Source organism: Bufo bufo, chromosome 9 (assembly GCF_905171765.1).
Source record: "Bufo bufo chromosome 9, aBufBuf1.1, whole genome shotgun sequence".
In the NCBI taxonomy this organism is placed as follows: domain Eukaryota; kingdom Metazoa; phylum Chordata; class Amphibia; order Anura; family Bufonidae; genus Bufo; species Bufo bufo.
The window spans coordinates 90115352-90139762 of record NC_053397.1 but is presented as its reverse complement, the minus strand read 5'-3'; the positions used below and the strand labels follow the sequence as shown (position 1 = coordinate 90139762).

Below are 24411 nucleotides of genomic sequence, written 5' to 3'. Positions count from 1 at the left end.
ATATTATGTTATTTATATCATATATCATCATCTAGCCCAGGGATGCTCAATCTGCGGCCCTCTAGCTGTTGTAAAACTACAACTCCCACTATGCCCTCCTGTAGGACGATAGCTGTAGGCTGTCCAGGCATGCTGGGAATTGTAGTTTTGCAACAGCTGGAGGGCCGCAGGTTGAAATACAGTTTGCCAGAAAACAGTGGAGCGTAAAGTATCTTACATGTTTCCAGTACAGGAATGCTGTTGTCTACACTGTTACAGACGTTGTTCTGAGCCATCACTGCTACAGTATATTCTCCACCGCACGGGACATTTCTCATCCAGCATGATGTGGTAGGACTGCTACAGTTGTACCTTTCTCCTTCTGATCCGATCAATGAGGAAAAGTAGTTTAATGCTCCTGGAGAATGGCTCCAGGAAACCAGCGCTGAGTTATCAATGCAGTTCAGGGCTGTGTTCACATTCATGGGAGTACAAGGTGCTGTGGATTTCATGATAAAAAATAGTGCATATACTTAATATTACAAAACATAAAAACTCTCCAAAGAATACCCCCCAATCTCCACCTGAATGTGGGACCAGACATGTCAGAAGTCAGGGTTCTCACAATAGCTGGGGCTCTCAGATATTTATGGCATACCTGTGGATGGTCCATAAATGTCTATGTGTATAAAGACCACTCTAATGAAAGAGGCCAAAAGGAGATGGGGAACCTGTCACCATGAAAATGCAGGCAGCATGTTATAGAGCAGGAGGAGCTGAGCAGATTGATATGGTTTTATGGGAAAAGATTTAGTAAAACCTGTGATTTACTCAACTAAATCTGTCATTATTCTGAGCTGAGGAGTCATATGGGCTTCTCTAGTTAGTGACTGACAGACTATCCTGTGTGAGTGCATACAGATAGCTGTCAGTCACAGCTTAGGACCACCCACAGGACTCCTTGACTCAGAATAGCTGTCAGTCACAGCTTAGGAACACCCACAGGACTCCTTGACTCAGAATAGCTGTCAGTCACAGCTTAGGACCACCCACAGGACTCCTTGACTCAGAATAGCTGTCAGTCACAGCTTAGGACCACCCACAGGACTCCTTGACTCAGAATAGCTGTCAGTCACAGCTTAGGACCACCCACAGGACTCCTTGACTCAGAATGAGCAGAACTTTAGATGAAGAGAAGTTATACTAAATCTTTTCCCATAAAACTATATACCAGTCTGTTCAGCTCCACCTGATCTATAAAACGTTGCCTACAGATTGCACTGAGTTTTCATTCAGACAGGTTCCCTTTAAAGGGGTTGTCCGGGTTCAGAGCTGAACCCGGACATACCCTTATTTTCACCCCGGCAGCACCCATGAGGTTGGCATCGGAGCATCTTATGCTCCGATGCGCTCCCTTGCCCTGTGCTAGATCTCTTGTTTATCATAATACACTGTGTTCGGTGACGTCACCGGCTCTGATGGGCGGGCTTTAGCGCTGCCCTAGCCGTTTTACTGGCTAGGCAAGCTCTAAAGCCCACCCATTAGTGCCGGTGACATCACCGGGGTTCCTGGCAGCCCCATGGAGAGCCCCGGTAAGTCACCGGATCTCCAAAAAATGCCTTTGCCCTGCGCAATTTAGCACAGGGCAAAGGAGAGCATCGGAGCATGAACTGCTCCGATGCTCAAGTCAGGGGGGCTGCCGGGCTGAAAATTGAGGTATGTCTGGGTTCAGCTCTGAACCCCGACAACCCCTTTAAGCTAAGTAAGCTAAAATAACCACGTGGTACCAGAGAGGTATACAGAACAGCACAAATAATTAAAAGATATGATATGAATAGGCCAGAGCTGCACAAGACTACTCTAGGTTTCAATAGGTTTCATTCATTCATTAGGAACAGGAAACCAAAGTTATAGTTGGCAGAATGCTTGAAAAAGATCCCCTTGTTTCGAAGACCTCAATAATTTATGCGCCACATAGTTGGTGGGGTCAAAATTTGGTGTGAACTGTTGGAATACATGGATCCATCCTGCCTCATGTCAGAATGGGTGGCGTCATCAAATAATGTGGGTAACGTTTATTAGGCACACAGTCTCTACCAGTTTATTTCTGCTGACCATATTCTGTACATCAGATTATGGCCACAATGCACCCATCTTCTAATGGTTACGTCCAGGAGAATGACACAAGCACAAAGCATATGTTATCTCCTGCACTGAGAGAATGAATCTACACCACAAAGAATTCAGGCTATTCTGAATGCAGATTGTCCCCAGTACTACGAATGTGGACCCAATATAGTGGTTATTAAACGGCCTGAATGATACAGCTGATAAGACGGTGTACAGTCTATGTCCCATCATTTTCTATTTACCAGTCTGGGCCTTTACATATGTGCTCATGGGTCCAGTACAGCGGCTGTTGGTAGCTGACACCACCGCCATGAAATCAGTTCCGCATGGCAGGTTATAGAAGGTGCAGTTTGCTTGTTCAGATATACCAGTCATGTTCCCGGTTGGTGTGGTTAGAAGGGAGGTGAAGCTGTCAGCACCATTACTCTGCCTCCAAGAAATGACTAAAGCATTTGTACCACAGTCCGTCTCTGCGTGGACATGTTCTGGTGGACAGGGAGCTAGAAAGTGACACAATTAATAAATGGTTAATGACATGCAAGTATTTATTAATGTATTGTACGTTCAATAACCTCACCCCATACAGTGCCAGAAATTACCTGTGATCAACTCCACTACCGTGCTGCTTGCCCCTTGACACTGGTCATTATATGCGGTTATACTGACAGTATATGTGACACCACAGCTCAGACCAGTGATATTACAGTAAGTAGACGTGGTATGATAGGTATGCATCTCGCCATCCAAGGTGCGCAGTGCCGCAGTATAATTCGTAGATCCGGGAGTGCTGTCCCATGATACAGCAGCACCGTTTGTCTGGCAGTCAATATCGACTGAGACGCTCTGAGGCACACAGGGTTCTGGAGACATTAAAAAGAGTAATCATTACTGATTTTTCTAAAAACCATAATATATCAATGTCAACATTATCAACAAAAAGGTAATACAGCACATACATGACTAAATAGGCCTATAGTGTGTCCTTATTTCCCCAAACAGTATGAGACAACACGAGGGGAGGTTATTTTATTATGACACATTTGGATTCTCAGTCATTTTGGTGCATATTATAGATATGAGAGAGATTTAGTAATACTGTTGAATTTTGCATCAGAATATTTTGCCTCCGCTATTTTGGCAATTTTTGCCGAATTTACGAATAGTCTGTACTTTGTTAAATGTATCATAAATGAAAGTTAAAGGTAGTTATGTTTTTAACCACTTCCCATCTGGGCCATTTGCCCCCTTCCTGACCAGGCCTAATTTAGCAAATCTGACATGTGTCACTTTATGTGGTAACAGCTTTGAAACACTTTTACTTATCCAAGCGATTCAGAGACTGTTTTCTCGTGACACATTGTACTTCATGATAGTCATAAATTTGAGTCAATATATTTCACCTTTATTTTTGAAAAAATCCCAAATTTACCCAAAAGTTTGAAAAATTCGCAATTTTCAAAATTTCAATTTCTCTGCTTTTAAAACAGAAAGTGATACCTCATAAAATATTTATTACTTAACATTCCCCATATGTCTACTTTATGTTGGCATAATTTTGGAAATGTCATTTTATTTTTTTAGGAAGTTAGAAGGCTTAGAAGTTTAGAAGCAATTCTTCAAATTCTTAAGAAAATTGCCAAAACCCACTTTTTAAGGACCAGGTCAGGTCTGAAGTCACTTTGTGGGGCCTACATAGTGGATACCCCCATAAATGACCCCATTGTAGAAATGACACCCCTTAAGTTACTTAAAACCGATTTTACAAACTTTGTTAACCCTTTAGGCGTTCCACAAGAATTAAAGGAAAATGGAGATCAAATTTTTAAATTTCACTTTTTTGGTAGATTTTCCATTGTAATCTAATTTTTTCTTTAACACATCGATGGTTAACAGCCAAACAAAACTCAATATTTATTACCCAGATTCTGGGGTTTACAGAAACACCCCACATGTGGTCATAAACTGCTGTATGGGCACACGGCAGGGCGCAGAAGAAAAGGAACTCCACATGGTTTTTAGATGCCATGTCCCATTTGAAGCCCCCCTGATGCACCCTTACAGTAGAAACTCCCAAGAAGTGACCCCATTTTGGAAACTAGGGGATAAGGTGCCAGTTTTATTGGTACTATTTTTGGGTACATATGATTTTTTGATCATTCATTATAACACTTTATGAGGCAAGGTGACCAAAAAATTGGTTGTTTTAGCACAGTTTTTATTTATTTATTTTTACAGCGTTCACCTGAGGGGTTCAGTCAAGTAACATTTTTATAGAGCAGATTGTTACGGACGTGGCGATACCTAATATGTATACTTTTTCTTATTTACTTAAGTTTTACACAATAATAGAATTTTTTAAACAAAAAAATTATGTTTTAATGTGTCCATGTTCTGAGAGCTATAGTTTTTTTATTTTTTGAGAGACTTTCTTATGTAGGGACTCATTTTTTGCGGGATGCGGTGATGGTTTTATTAGTACCATTTTGTGGGACATACGCCTTTTTGATCACTTGGTGTTGCACTTTTTGTGATTTAAGGTGACAAAAATTGCTTGTTTTGCTACCATTTTTATATTTTCTTTACAGTGTTCACCCGTGGGGATAGGTCATGTGATATTTTTATAGAGCTGGTTGTTACGGACGCGGCAATACCTAATATGTATACTTTTTTTTTTTTATTTCACTTTAGCACAATAATAGCATTTTTTAAACCAAAAAAATGATGTTTTAGTTTCTCCATGTTCTGGATCAATCATGTGATATATTTATAGAGCTGACCGTCACGGACGCGGCAATACCAAATATGTCTATTTTATTTTATTTTTTCTATTTTTAACATTTTTTTTTATTCCTTACATGGGGAATTTTATTTTTACATGTGAAACCTTTTTTTTTTTTTTTTTTTTTAACACTTTATTTTTTATTAAATTTTTTACACTTTTTGTCCCCTATAAGGTCATACAAGACCTCTGGGGGACATTTACTTCACTTTTTTTTACTATTGATTTCTCCTGTAACTGGGGCTGACATAGTCCCAGTTACAGGAGAAAAGCAACCCCCAGAGAGGCTGTACAGCACAATCCAGCGCTGTACAGCCTCAGAGCAGGGCTGATCGAGGTCTCTGAAAGACCTCACACAGCTCCTGCACTCTCCGGTCCCGGTGATCACATGACCGCCGGGCCGGAACATTAAGGGCATAGCGCTTCCTGCTCTGTATACAGCGATTTAGAAGTCAGGGACACCTGGGCATTGTCCCTGCCTTCTCTAAGGGTTGCCCTGCTGTCACTGACAGCAGGCAACCCGATCAGCAGCTGCACGATTAGCGTGCAGCTGCAGTTTCTGAATGGACGTTCAGGAACATCCATTCAGAAATATAGAACCACCTCCCGGACATTTTTAGTCTATGGGTGGACGGGAGGTGGTTAAAGAAGCACTCCCACAATTTTTTTTATTCTCGGGCCTGGTAGAAAAGGTACATGATGTAATTTGTAGTGAAGGCGAACTTCTTACTGGTGATAGTATTTGTGAGTTATAACCTTCCTTCTGGTCCTTATCTGTGTCATGTAACCAACACTCTGACTCTTCAACTGACACAGAGTCATATGTGTGGACAGGAAGTCAGTTTCTCTGTTCAATACTATGCGACTGATATTGAGGCTGTCATAGGAATGAACAGAGAAATTGACTTCCTGTCCACACATAAGGTTCTGTGTCAGTTTAAGAGTCAGAGTGTTGGTCACATGACACAGCTGAGGACCAAAAGGGAGGTTATAACTCACAACTACAGTCACCAGTAAGACAATTTACATCATGAAGCTTTCTAACGGGCCATATAATAAAAAAATTTGTGCCCAAGATTGTGAAGATCTGTCTTTTTTAAGGCTAAGGCAGTCTGTAAGGAAGATGCAATACAATATACCACAGGATGCCTACTTGCAACACAATGCAAGACAGGGCTTTAGAATGTTACTTTTGAGACCATCTTGGAGTTGAGAAGATGTGACAAAATCTCTGCGGCAAAGGAAAGTGCAAAGTAGAACTAGATAAAATATTGACTTGCAGACAGTTGTTTCTAGTATATTGCAAATGTGTATAAATACCGCTGCAGAAACTTAAAATATTCAGCACACTGGCACAGATATACTAATGTGTCTGTGACAAAAGAGAGGTGCAAATTGGCACAACTTGGTGCATCTAGGATTTCTACACTTTTATAGAAAATGCTTAACAAGTGGAGGGGCATAGTCAAACGGGTCAGAGATTCACCTGAAAGGGGTCTGGGCCTAGGATGTGCCATTTTGTGCCAAAATTGCACCACAATACAAGCATAAAAATTGGTCTCAAAGTAAGCCAAGCAATAGTTAGAGTCAGAGAAAAGTGTCTATCCCTGCACCAGATTTATCATCCAGCCTGAGACACTGTGATGAATCTTGTACAAGCTAGGAAGGGCCATACCACGGCTGCAAGCATGAGGGGAGGCCGTCATTACTGAGGTTTGGAGGCATTGGACCAGGATATAAGGAAGGGGCAATGAGAGGAGAGGTTAGTGTTTTGCTGGGGGTTGAGTAGAGGGGTTAAAATGGAGGCAGAAAGAGCGGGAAGGCAGCCATTTTCTAAGAACCTCCACACTGTGCTAATCAGGCAGCATGACTAAGTATATCCCATCTTTAGGATTAGTAAATCTGGGCCATTGAGCGTTTTCCACAAATTCTGGTTCAAATAAAGTAAGGGTCTAGGTCCATATATATTAATATATCCCCCCCTCCCCCCAGTGAATGCTTAGGGAATACATTTTAAATACCATATTCTTATGTCCAATAGTAAGTAGTTTAGGTTTAGTCTAAGGTAATAGGTCTATATTTAGGGGGCAGTTGATATCTTCAATGTACTAATACTCCATGTTTTCAGCCGCACAATGGGGAGATGCAGCTGCTGTGCCGGCGTGAGAAGCAAGGCGGGTGCCAGGGGGCAGGGTAAGTACAACCTCCGAGGGGCCCGGGCATATGGGGTGCATTAATGGTCTTGGATAACCTCTTTAAGAACATCCTCCCTTCGCACGTTGCAGTGAATGCCAAACATTTTCATAGGACACCCCCTTTAAAAGCTATGTACACCTCCAGGGGGCATTTTTTATGATTGCATTTACTAGATTTGGGTTAAAAATCATTTCTTCAACTGGTCTTTATTAAATATGTTCAGTTGTTTCTGAGATACAAGGGTTAAAAATCCACCGCTCATGTGTAGCTCCTATCTCTGATCTCCTGAAAGGTATTTGGAAATATATTTATAATAAAGTAATGATTAAAGGTTATGTACACCTTTGGGGAAAATTTTATTTATGATTGCATTTTAGGGGCTGAAAATAATTTTTTCAATTGGTCTTTATTAAAAAATATTGAGCCGTTCTGTCACAACGGGTTAACTGTTTTTCTAGCTGTGTGCATCCTACTTTTACTTTTACTTTGTGCAACTGAATAAATTATTTTAGCCTAAAATGAGTAAAATGCAAACATTAAAAAAAATTGACCCAAAGATGTTCATAGCCTTTAAGGTGAATTCACATATGCCAGATTTGTTGCTGAAACTCTCATGACTGAAACGTTCTTTTGTTTACTGAATGGGGTTGTTTCTGCAGCATGTGTTTGGGCTTCGGCACCTCTAATTGACATTTCTGCAACGAATCTGCTTTGTGTGAATTCACAAAAAAAGAGAAAAAAGTTACCTGTGTGAGTCAGTTCTGGAGAGATGGTTCTGCTGCTGCACTCTGTCCCAAAGGAATCCACCATCACAGAGTAGACTTGTCCACACTGTAAATCGCTAACAATACAGTTTGTGTCCTCTGTGCTGCAGTTAGCCACATCCCACTTCTGTGTGTGGACGGAGGCTGTATAATTCATTCCCCCAAGAGCTGCATCCCAGGACACCACTGCATGTTCTGCACCACACTGATAATGGAATTCTATATTACTTGCAAAACATGGCGCTGTGGAAGGACAGAAAACGCCATACAAAGTTAATATTTTTAAGTCTGGTCTTTTCTCAATAACAGCAATAAATCCGCGGCATATCTGGAAATCCACAGCAGCAAAATACATGCTAAATGGTGCAGATTTAGTTGTGGAATTCATAATATAAATCCTGCGGGTTTGTCGCAGATTTCAAACTCTCTGCATTGCAAAGGCTGAAATCTGTTTTGAAAATCCGCAACATACATTTGCTGTGGATGTAAAATGTTATCCACTTTGATGGTGCCAGGGGTATATACAGATCTTACAGGGCCCCACAGCAACACTCAGTATGGGACCCCCTTACCCACCCAGTTTCCAAGTACATGTGCGACAATCACTCCCAGGCAATACAGAAGGCAAAGTCAGATCGGCCAATCTTCTGCAGGAAAATCTCTCATATTTATGGTCATCTTTAGGGCTTCCACCGGCCGTTCTGTAAGTGATTGATCCTATAACTGCAGGTTTTCCTGCTTCAGACTATGTCTTAGAACTGAACTCTATCATCTAATTACTTGACCCAATGAAAGTTATCTATTTCATAGGAAGTCCACAGCAGCAAATCTCCTATGATGTTTCTGATCTAAATAATACAATGTAGATGGTGTATACTCAAAGGGGAACATGTGGTATTGCAGCCTATATATTTCACTTATTTCTATGGTGCTAATGTGTAAGGAACCCGGTTATATCTTCACTACATCTAATTTATTTAGTTTCAAACACGGTTCTGAGTCTGATCATGTTTTTAGAAACTCATACTCCCTTAGATGACATCAGCAGCCAGAGATCTAAAATATATCTTTGTAAGATATACTTTTACTGTATTTATATTTATGGATACCTGTGTGGTTTTCCCCCAGGAGATCCGGTTATCTACAAACCAAAAATATACCAATACGTTAGTTTGGAATTCAGTTTGTGTGCCCAAGTGGGGACAAGGACCAAAGTAAGGGGTGATAATCGCTATATGGTGATGTGAAATATGTTGATACTATATTAAATTAATAAAATAAATATTTTACACTATGTGAAGGTTATTTTTATATAATGTGATCTGTATTGATTAATCAACATAGCTGCTCATTAATATTTGAGTTCTATCTGGGGGATCCTCTAGCGGGGTCATATCGCTGCACTACAGTAGTCTTATGGAAATGCAATTTAAAAAACAGCCTCTCTGATTGTATGATAAGTGGCGTAAAGATATAACCGACTTGACGGAAGACCAGTGGCACACAGTGCTAGAAGTGTTTACTGATATAGCGGAGGGTGAAGCACACAGAATGTCACAGTTGCTATTGTTGCATGGAGTTTATCGGACACCTGCCCTCCTAAGGAAAATGGGATACAGATTAGACGACTTGTGTCCAAGGTGTGGGACACCCAATGCTACGCTGATACACCTTATGTGGAACTGCCCTAGGCTGAGGAGGTACTGGGGGGGAGTGACGGATGTACTACAAAAGGTGTTTGAGACACACATAGTAATCACCGCCAGGTTGTGTGTACTTAGATGTGTTGAAACTTTATCATTACCTGCTGAACATAACTTAGCAATTATTCGCATATTGTATCAGGCAAGGAAGGTGATAGCATATCATTGGGTAGATCCTGATCCTCCTAAGGTTAGGGAACTAGTAAATAAGGTTCACACCCTGTTGCAAATGGAGAGATTTGTATACCAAAAGAGGAACAACCTCAAAAAGTTTGAGAAGATTTGGGGCAGATGGAGGCAACATTATAATATTGTAGATTAACATTGAGATTTTAGGTTGATCTGAGTGGGAGGTGGTGACTGAACTGCCCCGGTCTTACTAGCTGTTGAGGGGCTGATGTGCTACATGAGATTTATTGATTTATTACTTTACCTTGTAATATGCTATCATATGAGTCGAACAGAAGATTTGATATATGTACTACACCAATGGGAACTGTGTATCTGGGTAATAGCGGATTGGAGTTAATACTGCTTTTCATGTTCGGATTTTTATTTTCAGAGACTATTGGAGATTTTCTCCTTTGATGTAGGACATTTGGGGCCAGGGGTGGGGAGGATGTTTGTTCTCTTTATTTCTTTAAAATTGCTCAATAAAAACAATCTGATTAAAAAATATATATATTACCTCTTCCAACCTGAATATGTATTTAAACAGCTTTCTCTTCTCAGCTTTCTCATGCTTACTGATTGACCTGTTAAAGGATAGGTTATCAGTATCTGATCGGTGGGGGTCCGACACCTGGTACCCTCGCCAATTAGCTGTTTAAGGAGGCCACAGTGCTGTAGTGAGCACCGCGGCCTCCTCACAGCTTATCCTGGTTTCACATCACCGCTTCTTTTCCCATTCTTCTGATCCGTCAGATAGGTCATCAGTATAAAACACTTTAAGTAAAATCTCTTTAAGTGACCTTCTAAGCAAAACAGAACATTGTTGGTTGAAGCCCTCACAGAAGCTCCATCTTTTAGACTTTAGAGACAGGCACGCATGTTGCATTCTTATGCTACTAAATACTATAGTAATCCTATATACTATTATATTAATTTTAACTGGTTAAAAGTTTAACTGGACACTTAAAAGGCACCATTTAATTGAAGTTCCTCATAACTATAAAGACCCGTCTGTTGTGCATGGCCCTGACATGAATCATAAACAAGACTCATTGTCCCAACAATGCACCATGTAGTGTATACTGTAGGTATTGAGAATGACATTACTAAAAAAAAAGCGTATTCCATTATATAAACCAAAGACAAGTAGAACAGCTGGCATCTTACAAACTACTGTTCTGTAAAAAAACGACGTACCTGAGTGAAATGTAATGGCCGAGCTTACTGTACTGCTGCATATCTTTCCAGCTGCAAGAATAGTTGCCTCATATACAAGACCACATGGTAGTTGTGTAAAGTTGCATGAAGAGTTGATTGTATTGCAGTAATACTGCTCCATCTGAGGCCCAGTGACCACTACAGTGTATTTCTCAGCTCCAACTACAGTTGTCCAAGACATGGTTGTCCAATGAGTTTCACAGTCAACCAGAGCTTGTAGTTCAGGTGGCACACATGGCACTAAATGAAAAGGCTTGCTATTAACATCATTATAATAGACATTTTTCATTTGTAATATTACTTAATAAAATGAACAGATTCTTACATATTCAGTTATTTGAATTCCTATGAAACCTTACCTGGATAAGTTTTCTTGTGAATTGTATCAATGTAGAATGCATGTCTTATTTAAGGGGTTCTCTGGGATTTTCATATTGATGCTATCCTCAGGACTCCTGACGATCAGCTGTTTGAGGGGGCCACAATGCTGTCCATTTGATAGAGGGTGTGCTTGTTATCGCAGCTTAACCCATTCACTTAAGCTGCGCCTAGGCCACGTGACCAATGAACATGACTTCACATGGGCTAGGAAGAGGCGTAAGCACTCAAGGAATGCCGTGGCCTCTTCATACAGCTGATCAGCAGGGGTTCAGGCTGTCAGACATCTGACGATCTAATATTGACGACCTAACTTAAGAAAAGGCCATCAATATGAAAATCCTTGGAAACCCCTTTAAGATCAGGAAGCATGTGAAAAATGTAACAGTATTTAATTAGAACATTGTAAGCTCGGTCTCCACATACTTATCTGTACTTACGAAGAAACCATGGCCACTTGTGGCAAACCAATGGGATATTGCCCCGTGGCACATTACCAGCCAACTAGCCAAGTGGAGACAAATTAGTCAAGTTACTCAAGTTGTATGTGCGGTGGTTAAGTCTAATCACCTGTGTAGAGCTCAAGTAGAGCGCTGGGTGTACTCTGACATTCACTGCTAAATGCTGTCACCATCACATAGTAGCTCTGTCCACATGCCAAGCCAGTGATTTCACAGACGGTATCTGTACTATTACATACAATATCCTCTTCACCAAGTAATATCAAACTGGAAACATATCTCACAGCTCCAGGGGTTTCATCCCAGCTCAGAAGAGTTGAAGAGCTGAAACAACTGATGTTAGAGACCACATTCTGAGGTTGGCATGGACCTGTAATAATGGATATCCATTAGATAGTAAATGTATTATCCATGCCAAAAGTCATCATTAAAAACAGATGTCATTAGGTGTTACCGGTTGTAAGTGTAACCAGGGCAGATGCCAGACCACTGCATTGCTTGCTGATGGCAGTCACTGTCACACGGTACGTCTGACCACATCTCAAATCCTTAATTGTGCATTCAGTGTCTTCCGTTTGACAAGAATATATGTCTTCTCCTGGACCAGAAACATTGGCAATATAACTGATGGCACCAGATGTTTGACTCCAAGACAGGATAGCAGAATTGTTGTAGCAATTGAGTTGGGGTGCTTCCTGGATTGGGACACAGGGAGCTGGAAAAGGTAACAATATTATAATAAACTGGTAGGTCCTCTTGTAAAAGTGTACAAGACTGCCATATAGTTTCCTCAAAAGACTGCAAAAATAAATGCACTACTAAATTATACTAAGTGGTTTTAAGGTTACCATAAAGAGGTTTTCTGGGATTACTATGTTTTACTGGATATGCTCATGTAGTTACTTACCTCATGAACATCTTAACCATTTTTTCAATTTGGGCCTGACCCATTTTCACCATGTAAAGAAATCCCTCTGATTTGGTTACATTTTGTATGTAGCACTTCCTGTTACTGTATCCAACCAAACCCATGATGCACTTCTCCTTTCTCTACCACTGGTCCAGACCTGCCCCTAACAACACCCAGCTAGTTTATAGCTCCTCCCACCCAGCTACCTTCATACATGGTTATTTCAAAGGATGTTGATGCAAACTGGAAAACCTAGGAAAGATCTCAGTAGACCCTAGTAAATAGGGGCATGAGCAATTGCTAAGTTTCACCCTTTTTAAAAGACCATTAAACACAGAAAAATAACAAAACAATCTCCTTGCTCTTCTTCTCTTCGCCTGCTCCTTTCCTTGGTTCTATTTTGTCTCATATTACAGCTAAGACTGAGAAATAAATAGTCATTATCTGCCTGTGCCCCCAGGGAACAGGCATGCCCCTCTCCTCCTCCTCACAGTCCTGTAAGAAGCTGTAAGACAAGTGGCTGGAGAAGGAGCCTTCCTGCTGTGTACTTTTTGCAGCAGAACAAACAGATCATTAAGCCCCACACCCTTGAACAAGCAACAAGCTCTACCCCTCAGTCAGCCTCCATTTGAACATGGAACAGATCAGCACCAGATTAACCCCTTTCTTCTATACTGGATTTCTTCAAGACTGTTTAGATCAGGATCATGCGGAAACTTCTGCAGAATGACAAACAGGGGGACTAACTATATTTGTTTACTTTTACCATTCATTTCTAGGGTTAGTTCTCCTTTAAAGATGACCTCTCACCACTCCTGACGTGTGTTTTAGTAGCTACCTGCATTCCCCTTGCAATAAGAATTCTGGAGCATCTTTTCTTATAACTATAACATTCCTCTATTATTCCTACTATAAACGTTTGAGAAAATTGCCAACTGGGCCTTACCATTCCTCTGGTCAAAGAGGCATCCACAGTTTGCCATTGGCAGCACTGACTGGCTAGTGTGAGACTGAGAAGGGAGACACCCCCAACTGAAAAATACCCAGTTGAAAATTTACGCAAAGAATTGTGCTAAGAATAGGTGCTCTAGAATTGTTATTACATGCGAAATACAATTATTTATTAAAACAGACATGTCAAGAGTAGTGACAGGTCCTCTTTAAAACCATTTCTGCCTCATATACAGTCAAGTATCTATATGTAGTGGACTGTTACCGCTTTCTGCACCCTAACATAACTGTACATCAGCAGTGCACAAGGCATGTATGGAGTCAGCTCACAAGCTGAGCCCACTCTATATGTAGTCGATGCCAGCAATGTGGTACAGCTGACACACAGCCACAATGACCCAGATCGGCGTTATCCCATTTGACTTCTCAGATGCTGCAGTCTACAGTGACCGTGGCATCTGAGGGGTTAGACAGATGGAGAGAACTCCCTCTCTGCCCTCCGATCAAAGCCCCATGGGGAAATTGAGGGGTTCCGATCAATTACTATAGGGCCTTGTGAAGGCTTCCAGATCTGCCATAGTAAGGTGCCTGTTAAGCACTACCTTCGGCACCAGCAAGTCTTCATAGGATGTCTGTCAAAACTCATAGGGGGAGGTTTTTGTGCCAGTCTTTATATCCCTTGTGCTACCATTACGGCAAGCCACAGGCTTTGTCTGGCGGTCAGTGCGCCTAAACTGAAATCTATGGCAGTCAGAGCTGCTATAGATTTCTGTCTTCATTTACACCAGAAAACTGGCATGAAGGGAGATAAATGTGCTGTTTTTTGGTGTGTTTTTTGTCACCTTGCTAAAAAAAAAAGAATTAAAAGTGATCAAAACGTCTTGTATACCCCAAAATGGTACCAATATAAACTACAGGTCGTGCCATGAAAAACCCTCACACAGCTCTGCATATGGAAATATAAAAAGTTAGGGGTGGCAGAATATAACAATGCAATTTTTTTTTTAACATAATAGAAACTGTATAAATTCAGTATTGCTGCAATTACACCAACCTGCAGAATAAGATCTCCATGCCTTTTTTTTAGCACACAGAAAATGGCATAAAAACAGACTAAAAAAACCATGGCGGAATTTTCAGTTTCAGTTTCACACAACAAAGATTTTTTTTCTTTGGTAAATTAAATGGGGCCATTACAAAATAAGCCCTCATATATCTATAGGAATTTATAATAAGGATATGACTCTTGGAAAGCCGGGAAGAAAAAAACATTGCAAATAAATGAAAGTTGGCCCGGTCCTGAAGGTTAATCTTTGAGGTTTTAGCTGCAGGGGTGTGATAGTTTGTTCCCATACAGATTTGTTGTTTGCTGGCATCACATCCCTGTTTACACATAGTGGTGTCTGCTAGCAAACAATGGGGGTCAATTATTAAGACCGGCATTTTAGACGCCGGTCCTAATAACGCCTATAACTGGCAGTGGATCCACTGAAGTTATGAAGAGGCGCCGGCCCCTACATAACTTCAACGGATCCTCCGCCTCTTCTAAATGTAAGACAGCTTCCTAGCTGGCTTGCATTTAGACCATTTTCTACCCCTAAAACCTTTTTGACGCCCACTTCATGCCCACTTTTTTAGACCTGGCGTGAGCGGGGAAAAGTCGCAGATTGCAGTGCAACTAACTGCTGTGCCGCAATCTGCACCAGAAATACGCTTAATATGGGATCATTCTGGATAATTTCTGATTCATTTTCAAGTTTCATACCACTGAGGATGGAACATTTGTGTTCCGAAACGCGTCTGGTGACGGTTTGCATAAAGACAGTGTGGATGGTGATTTACAAGCTAACAACACGAGGATAAACCTTCAGCTAAGAGTTGGCGTCTCGAGAAATCCAGAGCGCATGCGCTTGAAGAGGCTCAGCGAGAAACAGCAGAGCCGAAAGCTGCTAAAGCTCAGTGAAGACTAACATTGCGAGACATCGCGCTGACAGACCGAAGGAAAGACAAGTCTAAACTGACTGAACACAGTCGTGAGTAACTTAAGGCCTCTTTCACACGGGCGTTGCGGAAAAATGTGCGGGTGCGTTGCGGGAACACCCGCGATTTTTCCGCGCGAGTGCAAAACATTGTAATGCGTTTTGCATTCGCGTGAGAAAAATCGTGCGTGTTTGGTACCCAAACCCGAACTTCTTCACAGAAGTTCGGGCTTGGGATCGGTGTTCTGTAAATAGTATTATTTTCCCTTATAACATGGTTATAAGGGAAAATAATAGCATTCTGAATACAGAATGCATAGTAAAATAGCACTGGAGGGGTTAAAAAAAAAATATAAAAAAATTTAACTCACCTTAATCCACTTGCTCGCGTAGCCGGCATCTCCTTGTGTCTCCTTTGATGAAAGACCTGTGGTGAGCATTAACTATAGTTCAAGGACCTGGGATGACGTCACTCCGGTCATCACATGGTACGTCACATGATCTTTTACCATGGTGAATCACCATGGTAAAAGATCATGTGACGTACCATGTGATGACCGGAGTGACGTCATCACAGGTCCTTCATCAAAGGAGACACAAGGAGATGCCGGGCTGCGCGAGCAAGTGGAGTAAGGTGAGTTAAATAATTTTTTATTTTTTTTTAACCCCTCCAGTGCTATTTTACTTTGCATTCTGTATTCAGAATGCTATTTTTTTCCCTTATAACCATGTTATAAGGGAAAATAATAATGATCGGGTCTCCATCCCGATCGTCTCCTAGCAACCGTGCGTGAAAATCGCACCGCATCCGCACTTGCTTGCGGATGCTTGCGATTTTCACACAACCCCATTCACTTCTATGGGGCCTGCGTTGCGTGAAAAACGCAGAATATAGAACATGCTGCGATTTTCACGCAACGCATAAGTGATGCGTGAAAATCACCGCTCATGTGAACAGCCCCATAGAAATGAATGGGTCCGGATTCAGTGCGGGTGCAATGCGTTCACCTCCCGCATTGCACCCGCGCGGAAAACTCGCCCGTGTGAAAGGGGCCTAAGTGTGCTATTCACAAGTGTGAATCTTAAAACTAACATCATAATAACATACCATAAGTATATGCAAATGGCTACAATGTGTGCAAATATGGACTGACCGAGCGCTGTACCAACACGTTAACCATCAGCGAACATTGTAATCGAAATAAGCACAAGGATACTTTGCAACTAACATGAATTAAGCTCGATCCTTACTGACATATTAACCATCAGTCAGCGGCTTAGTTGCGGTCAGCACGCGGATATAGTGCGATAGACTGTGGCCAAGCCAAATGTTTCATTAACACACTGATCCGTGGATATAAGGAAAATAAATATAACGATTTGCTTGTAGTCTATTATCCATCAAGATTACTATTTGACACATGCCCCAATTAACATATGCATAACCGTTTTTTTTTTTTGGTGTATTTTTCATTTTTCTAATGCGAGAGCTCTGCATTTAAGGGACCAGGATCATCTAATAAATGTATTAAGTTTTGCATTAATTTTAGCAAAAGTTTTTATGTACTGTATGAATTATTGATCAACTGAAAGTCATATGCTAATTATTGACAGCTAGCTAGTTTATCTCAGTTTATTTAGAGATATATCACATTTTTTTAAATATATGTATGAATCATTGAATAAATAAAAACGCATGCAAACTGCTGAGAGCCAGCCATATTTATTGTTACCGTACATAGGTATTTGTTGAACTGAGGGGTGGTCAGTGGGCCAGGTTCCAGATTAGCTGGTGAGCATCCTCAAGTTGGTCAATTTTGGGTTAAATTCTGGATAATAAATGACCCCCAATGATGTTATATGCCACACAAAAGATATGATCACCGATGATTGGGTGACTGCCAGCACTATTTACACACACCAATTATTAGGAAGGAGCATTCCTACTAGCGCTCATTCACGAGAATTTCCCCACTTCTCAGCCTATGTAAAATGGATTTAGATTTATCTAATGAAATCATTTGTAAAAGCTTAGCTATCCCCAAGTATGCACAGAGAGCATAGATTACATAATAAACCTCTTTATATGAACTCTAAAACAAGGATATTACACCAAATCCAATCATTTCGTTTTCCTGTACAGTATTTTATTAGAGAACAATATGAAATAAAATAAATGTCACGTGATTTCCTTAATAGTTAGCAATGGCTACAGAGTACTAAACGTCTGAGAACTTACCAGTTGTTAATTCAGCAGATAAACTTGGCTCGCTACTGCTTGCTTCCTTGTTTGCTGTTACAGTAACCAGGTATACCGTTCCACATATCAGGTCAGTGAAGCTACAATACGTATTTGTGGAGTTACAGATAGATTTTTCGCCATTTGTCCCAACAGCTTCAGCTTGGTATCTGTCAGCACCTGAACTTATGTTCCATGAAACTGTCACTAAATTACTTGCGCAGTGGAGCTCTGTTAACACTTTCTGAGGAGGGCAGGGGGCTTAAGAGAAAAAAAGAATATAATAAGAATAATATATCTATAGAACATTATGGAAATATTACAGCTAATTCCTTATAGGAAATCATCAGGTCAACAAGTACATCAAAAGTCTAACTTGTTTATGTATTGTCAGGGGCGTAGCTAGAAAGGCATGGGCCCCATAGCAAAAAAAATTTATGGCCCCCCCCCCCAGCCCCTACATATCTAGCGGGCCTCCCACCACCTCTTCCAGAGCTCCCACCCAAACACCCATCCTAGATCTCCCACCGCCATGAGCAGTTTCACACTTGCAAGTAGTTAACACTTGCGGCAGGACGGATCCGACAGGCTGAACAGCCTGACGGATCCGTCCTGCAGCAAGTGTAAAACTACCCTTAGTCTGTCATATAAGGGCATTGGCATATACTTCTGCTGTGGGCCACAGCAGAAGTATATGCCAATCATCCACCAGCAAGGCAGCTGGCACTGGGATCTCCATGTTATTGGTCAGTTAATACATCAGGGACCCCCTGGCATAGCTAAGTGCAAACTGGGTGATCCATAGGCAGGACTGAGTGGCTGCCCTCATTCACCAGCCCGTCCCTAATGCCAGTCAATACCCCCTTAGGAAATCTCTCATCAGATGTGAGAGCAGCAGCGATCGATCAGCCAGGATTAATGTGCATAGTGGGAGGCCTCCCTTAGGCAAGTGACAAACTGCCCCCCTCATTATTAGGCAAGTGACAAACTCAGCTCTGCTACATCTACAATGAGCAACTACAACAAATGTAATGCCAAACTGCAGTTCCTCTATGTGATGCCTTGGATAGCTTCCACTGGACCCATGGAACTGCAGTTTGGCATTACATTTGTTGTAGTTGCTCATTGTAGATGTAGCAGAGCTGGGTTTGTCGTTTGCCTAAGATTGAGGAGGGGGGGGGAGCAGTTTGTCACTTGCCTAAGGCCAGGCCAGGGTAAGGGGGGCCTCCCACCCAGGTTGTGCACATTAATCCTGGCTGATCGATCGCTTCTGGCCTGCTGCTGTGCTGCCTGCAGTCACATCTGATGAGAGTAGTAGTACTGACTGATATTTGTTTCCTAAAGGAGGGGGACGGGACGGGTATTGACTGGTCTGGTCTGGGGCTGCTGGGCTTAAGTTATCACTATCTATGTCACCGCCACCGCACCGGCGCTCCCACCAGGCGGGTTAGGGCCCCCGGACTCACTCACAGACACTTAGACTGATCTGGACCGGACCACCAGGACCCCGGTCCGGTCGGATGGTTCGTCCAGCCACTCTCACCTCAGCAGACAGGAGTCAGGCAGCAGCGCAGTCGCACTCGTCGCAGGCTCAGGATAAGAGGAGGGGAGCTCTCAGCCAGGAGAGGAGACAGAGTCAGTCAGATCAGACAGTGAGTCACTCGCACAGTCACTGGCAGCCAGCACCGCTGCACACAGCTTCCTCTTTCATCTTCCGACCTCAACTGAAGCCGCTCCCCCTCCCTCCTCACTCCTCCCCACTCCTCCCTTAGCCTGCCCTGCACAGTTCAAGGCACGCACGGCCTCGCCTCTGATTTCACACATTTATCAGCTGCAGGCTGCGTTCTCCTAGCTTGAGGGGGCCCCGTGGTCCCCCCTGACTTAGGGGCCCGGTCGCAATTGCGACCGCTGCGACCCCTATAGCTACGCCACTGTGTATTGTGTTATGTTTTTTACTTATTTTTTGTGAAGGGGCTATATCTCCTCTATAATGTCCTACTTTTGCCAGTGGAATCCAGCACAAAATAAAGTTAAAAACACTATTTAGTTTCAATGCATTCAGAAAGTCTTTTCACTTTTTTCACATTTTATGTTGTGGCCTTGTGTTAAAATGAAATAAAAAAATCTAGTTTTCCTCATCAATCTGCACTTAATACACTATAATGACAAAGTGAAAACAGAATGTTCGAAATCTTTGCTAATTTATTGAAAAGGACACTTTACTCAGGACTTAGTTGAAGCCCCTTTGGCAGTGATTACAGCCTCCACTCTTATGATGTCACAAGGTTTGCACACTTGGATTTGGGGATTTTCTGCCATTCTTCTGTGCAGATCAGGCTCTGTCAGGTTGGATGGGGACTGTCGGTGGACAGACATTTTCATTTCTCTCCACAGATTTTCGATTAGGGTTAAGTCAGGGCTCTGACTGGACCCTAAAGGTCATTCACAGAGTTCTTCTTAAGCCACGTCTGTGTTGTTTTAGCTGTGTGCTTAGGGTCACTGTCTCGTTGGACGATAAACTTTTGGCCCAGTCTGAGGTCCAGAGCACACAGGATCAGGTTCTCATGAAGAATATGTCTGTACTTTGATCCATTGAGCTTTCCTTCTACCCTGACCATCCTCTCTGCCCTAGCCACTGAAGAACACCCCCAAAGCATAATGCTGCCACCACTATGTTTCACTGTAGGGATAGTATTGGGCAGTGCCTGGTTTCCTCCAGACATGATTAGTATTGAGGCTAAAAAGTGCAATCTTGGTTTTATCAGACCACAGAATCTTGTTTCTCACACTCTGAGAATTCTTTAGGTTTTTTTTTGCAAACTTCATGTGGGCTTTCATGTATCTTTTACTGACAAGAAGTTTACTTTTGGCAGCTCTGCCATAAGGCCCAGATTGGTGGAATGCTGCAGTGACGGTTGACTAGTGTTGATCACGAATATTCTAATCGCTAATTTTTATAGCGAATATCGGCACTTTGAGAATTCGCAAAGATGTAGAATATAGTGCTATATATTTGTAATTGCGAATATTCTAGATTTTTTTTTCATCAGTAACCTCCCTTCTTGTTTGTGGGCCAATGAGAAGGCTGCAATGTCTTTGTCAGAGCTTATCAACATCCCTAGGAACCAATAGGAAAGTTGCCTACCCCCTTACTATATAAGAACCTCCCCAGCATCCATTTTCTGCTGTTTTGTTTTTTTCAGTTCTGAGAGAGAGAGCAGTGACATTGCTGCGCTCTGTGTTTTCATCTGGATCCTTTTCCTTATCCAATTACATTAGATAGTTAGTTAGCTCATATATATAATACAGATAGTTAGTGGGAGATAGTCAGTGTAGGTTAGATAGAGATATAGTGTAGCTGATAGGTTCCAGTGCAGGGTGTTAGGTAGTGTGATAGGAATTACTGTTTCTCTGCTGTCCATACATACATGCTAAAGACATAGTGCTGTGATGTCACAACAATACTTAGTGCACCAATCAGTAATATCTACTCAGACCTAATAAATGTGAAGTTGCATTTATTGCGCAAAAAATATGCGCATCATTGATGCTGATTTGCGCAATCGCGAAAATAATGACTGGAGATCACGAATTCTAGAATCCGCGAATTTATGAAATTGACTATTGCCTATGACGCTCATCACTACGGTTGACCTTCTGGAAGTTTCTCCTGTCTGCACACAGGATGTTTGGAGCTCAGCCAGAGTGACCATTGGGTTCTTGGTCACCTCTCTTATCAAGGCCCTTCTCCCCCAATTATTAGTTTGGTTGGGTAGCCTTCTCCAGATCTGTGCCTCCACACAATCCCGTCTCTGAATCCTACATGCAGTTGTTTTCTTCTCATGGCTTGGTTTTTGCTCTGATATGCATTGTCAGCTGTGAGACCTTATGTAGACACTTGTGTGTCTTTCCAAATCATGTCCAATCTTCTGCATTTACCACAGATGTTCCCCTGCTTACCACTGCGGTCCCGGGCGCCGTGTTCAGCGGCTGGTGCTTCCCATTCACCGCTGCAGTCCTGGGCTCTGTCTGTGTGGGTGCTGTTGTTCTGGGATCCGCTCAACAGTTTGCTCTCAGCCCTGGCCACAGCATGCTTGCTGCTTGTTTCCTGCAGCACTTCCTTAAGGGCCAGCACGTGTCACTTCCTGGGCTTTATAGGTTAGGTCATGTGACCTCGCTGACCTATCCTAGCCCTTCTGTGCATATATAAGTGGCTCAGCCCTCCTCCCAGATGCCTCAGTGTCAAGGTCCTTATGTTCTGCTAAGGTTCCTGTTTTCCGGTAGTGTTCCTGTGTTCCTGACTCGTATCTGTATTCCTGGACTCTGCTATCTGTTAGATCCCTATCTGCTTGCCTTGACTCTCCTGTTGCCGACCCGAATTGCCTGACCTGTGCCGCCTGCCATGACCTTTTGCCTGTCTGACTACGCCTCTGCCTCTTCCTTCGGTCCTGCACCTCTGGTACCTTTCTTAGGTACCTCCTGGTCTACCTGGACCAGCTGCCTCGTGTGCCTATTCTCCTCAAGAGATAGTGACCTGGTTTTCCCCACGGGAAAGTCTATCCCCACCATCAGAGGTACTGTGAAGATCCAGGAGTTCACTTAGACAATGCCCTTAGAGGAGGTAGGACACGTGGCACAGTGGGTTCACACCTGCTGGTTGGTGACAGTACACTGAGGCCATGGACCCCAGCCACTGCTACCCACCGGTAAATCCGAATTTGTGTGACGCTGGTGTGCAACTCCCTCTGCCTTCCCGCTATGGTGGAGATCCAAAAACCTGTAGTGGATTCCTGAACCAGTGCCTGATCCACTTTAAGTTGCATGGGCAGAAGTTTCCCACTGAGCGGTCCAAGGTTCCCTTCATTGTGTCCCTGCTGTCTGATGAGGCCCTTGCTTGGGAAAATCCTATTTGGGAATATGGAGGTCCAGAGACCAATAATCTACAGTCTTTCCTGGCTACCTTCTGGCTGGTCTTTGAAGAGCCCAGCCACATGTCCTCCGGAGCATCAGCTCTGCTGCATCTACGGCAGGGTTCCTCGTCTGTGGGTCAGTACGCCATCCAGTTTCGTACCCTTGCTGCCGAACTTGCATGGAACAATGAGGCTCCACTGGTGGTTTTCTGGGAGGGCCTTTCTGACCGGATTATGAATGAATTAGTTGGTCGCGACCGTCCGTCTACTCTGAATGACCTGATCACCTTGGCTACAAGGATAGATATGCGTTTCAGGGAACATTTCAAGGAGGTCGCATGCACCAGAAGACCACCTCGTTTGGCTCCATCCTTCCAGAGGCCGGTTCTTCCTCTAGTGTCCACCACATCTGAAGAGCCCATGCAAATAGAGCGCCTTCGATTGTCTGACCAGGAACGTTTACGCCGTAAATCAGAGAACCTGTGTCTGTATTGTGGAGGCAAGGCCCACTTTGTGCGTAATTGTCCACAGAAGCTGGGAAACGCCAATGTCTAGGATCAGTTGGAGAGGTGGTCCTAGACACGGAGAAGTCCTCTCCTTTCAGTTCCGGTGACTCTCTCTCACAAGGGAGTCACACTGTCTGTGCCTGCATTCTTGGACTCTGGGTTATCCGGAAATCTACTACACCAGCCGATGCTGGGTTCTTCTTTGTGCAGAAAAAACATGGATCCTTACAGCCCTGTATCGACTATCGAGGTCTAAATAAGGTCACAGTCAAGAATTTATACCCTCTTTCGCTAATCTCCGAACTCTTTGACAGGATCCGGGGAGCTAAGGTCTTCACAAAACTCGACCGGCTCGGCGCATACAACCTTATCCGCTTTCGAAAGGGCGATGAGTTGAAGACTGCTTTCAATACTCGTGATGGACACTAGGAGTATCTTGTCATGCCCTTCGGTCTGTGCAATTCTCCCACAGTATTCTGGGAGTTGGTAAATGATATCTTCCGGGACCTACTCTATGTCTGCGTGATAGTGTGCCTAGACAATATACTGATCTATTCTCCAGATTTGACCACTCACCGGAAGCATGTACGTTTGGTTTACAGCGGAAGAGAAGAGAATCGACTTTATGCCAAACTCGAGAAACGCATCTTTGAAAAATCTTCCGTACCGTTCCTCGTAAACTGTCCACGGGACGCATATTCCGCTTGCATGTCTACCTTGCCATATTGTTTCCGATCGTGGAGTCCAGTTTACCTCTAAGCTCTGGAGAGCTCTTTGCTGGCTGCTCGAAATTGAGCTGGACTTCTCTTCCGGTTATCATCCTCAGACCAATGGGCAAGTAGAGCAGGTCAATCAAATATTAGAGAACTATCTCCTGAATTTTGTTTCAACCCAACACAACAACTGGGTACAATTACTACCTTGGGATGAATTCTCCTATAACAACCACTCTAGTGAGTCTACTGGATCCTCTTCGTTCTTTTTCGTTTATGGAAAACATCCATGTACTCCTCTCTCTAATCCTACTTCTTCTGGGGTACCAGATTCCTCTTGTAGGGACTTTTTGAAGATTTGGCGTGACACCAAGGACTGCATTAACAAAGCGGTGACCCGCATGAAAGCGAATGCCAGAGAAGA

The 24411-nt window shown here is 42.8% G+C and overlaps 1 protein-coding gene across 1 annotated transcript in view; it reads right to left on the bottom strand.

Moving 5' to 3' along the window:
- LOC120979803 (mucin-3A-like) overlaps positions 1 to 24411 on the bottom strand; it is a 121056-nt gene that overhangs the window by 11557 nt on the left and 85088 nt on the right. Inside the window, exons 23-30 of the mRNA XM_040408760.1 lie at positions 17859 to 18119; positions 12234 to 12494; positions 11889 to 12149; positions 10920 to 11180; positions 7831 to 8091; positions 2709 to 2969; positions 2352 to 2609; positions 218 to 478 (exon numbers count right to left, since the gene is read on the bottom strand). Of these exons, the coding sequence (XP_040264694.1) occupies positions 218 to 478; positions 2352 to 2609; positions 2709 to 2969; positions 7831 to 8091; positions 10920 to 11180; positions 11889 to 12149; positions 12234 to 12494; positions 17859 to 18119 (2085 nt within the window). The remainder of the gene's footprint in view (positions 1 to 217; positions 479 to 2351; positions 2610 to 2708; positions 2970 to 7830; positions 8092 to 10919; positions 11181 to 11888; positions 12150 to 12233; positions 12495 to 17858; positions 18120 to 24411) is intronic.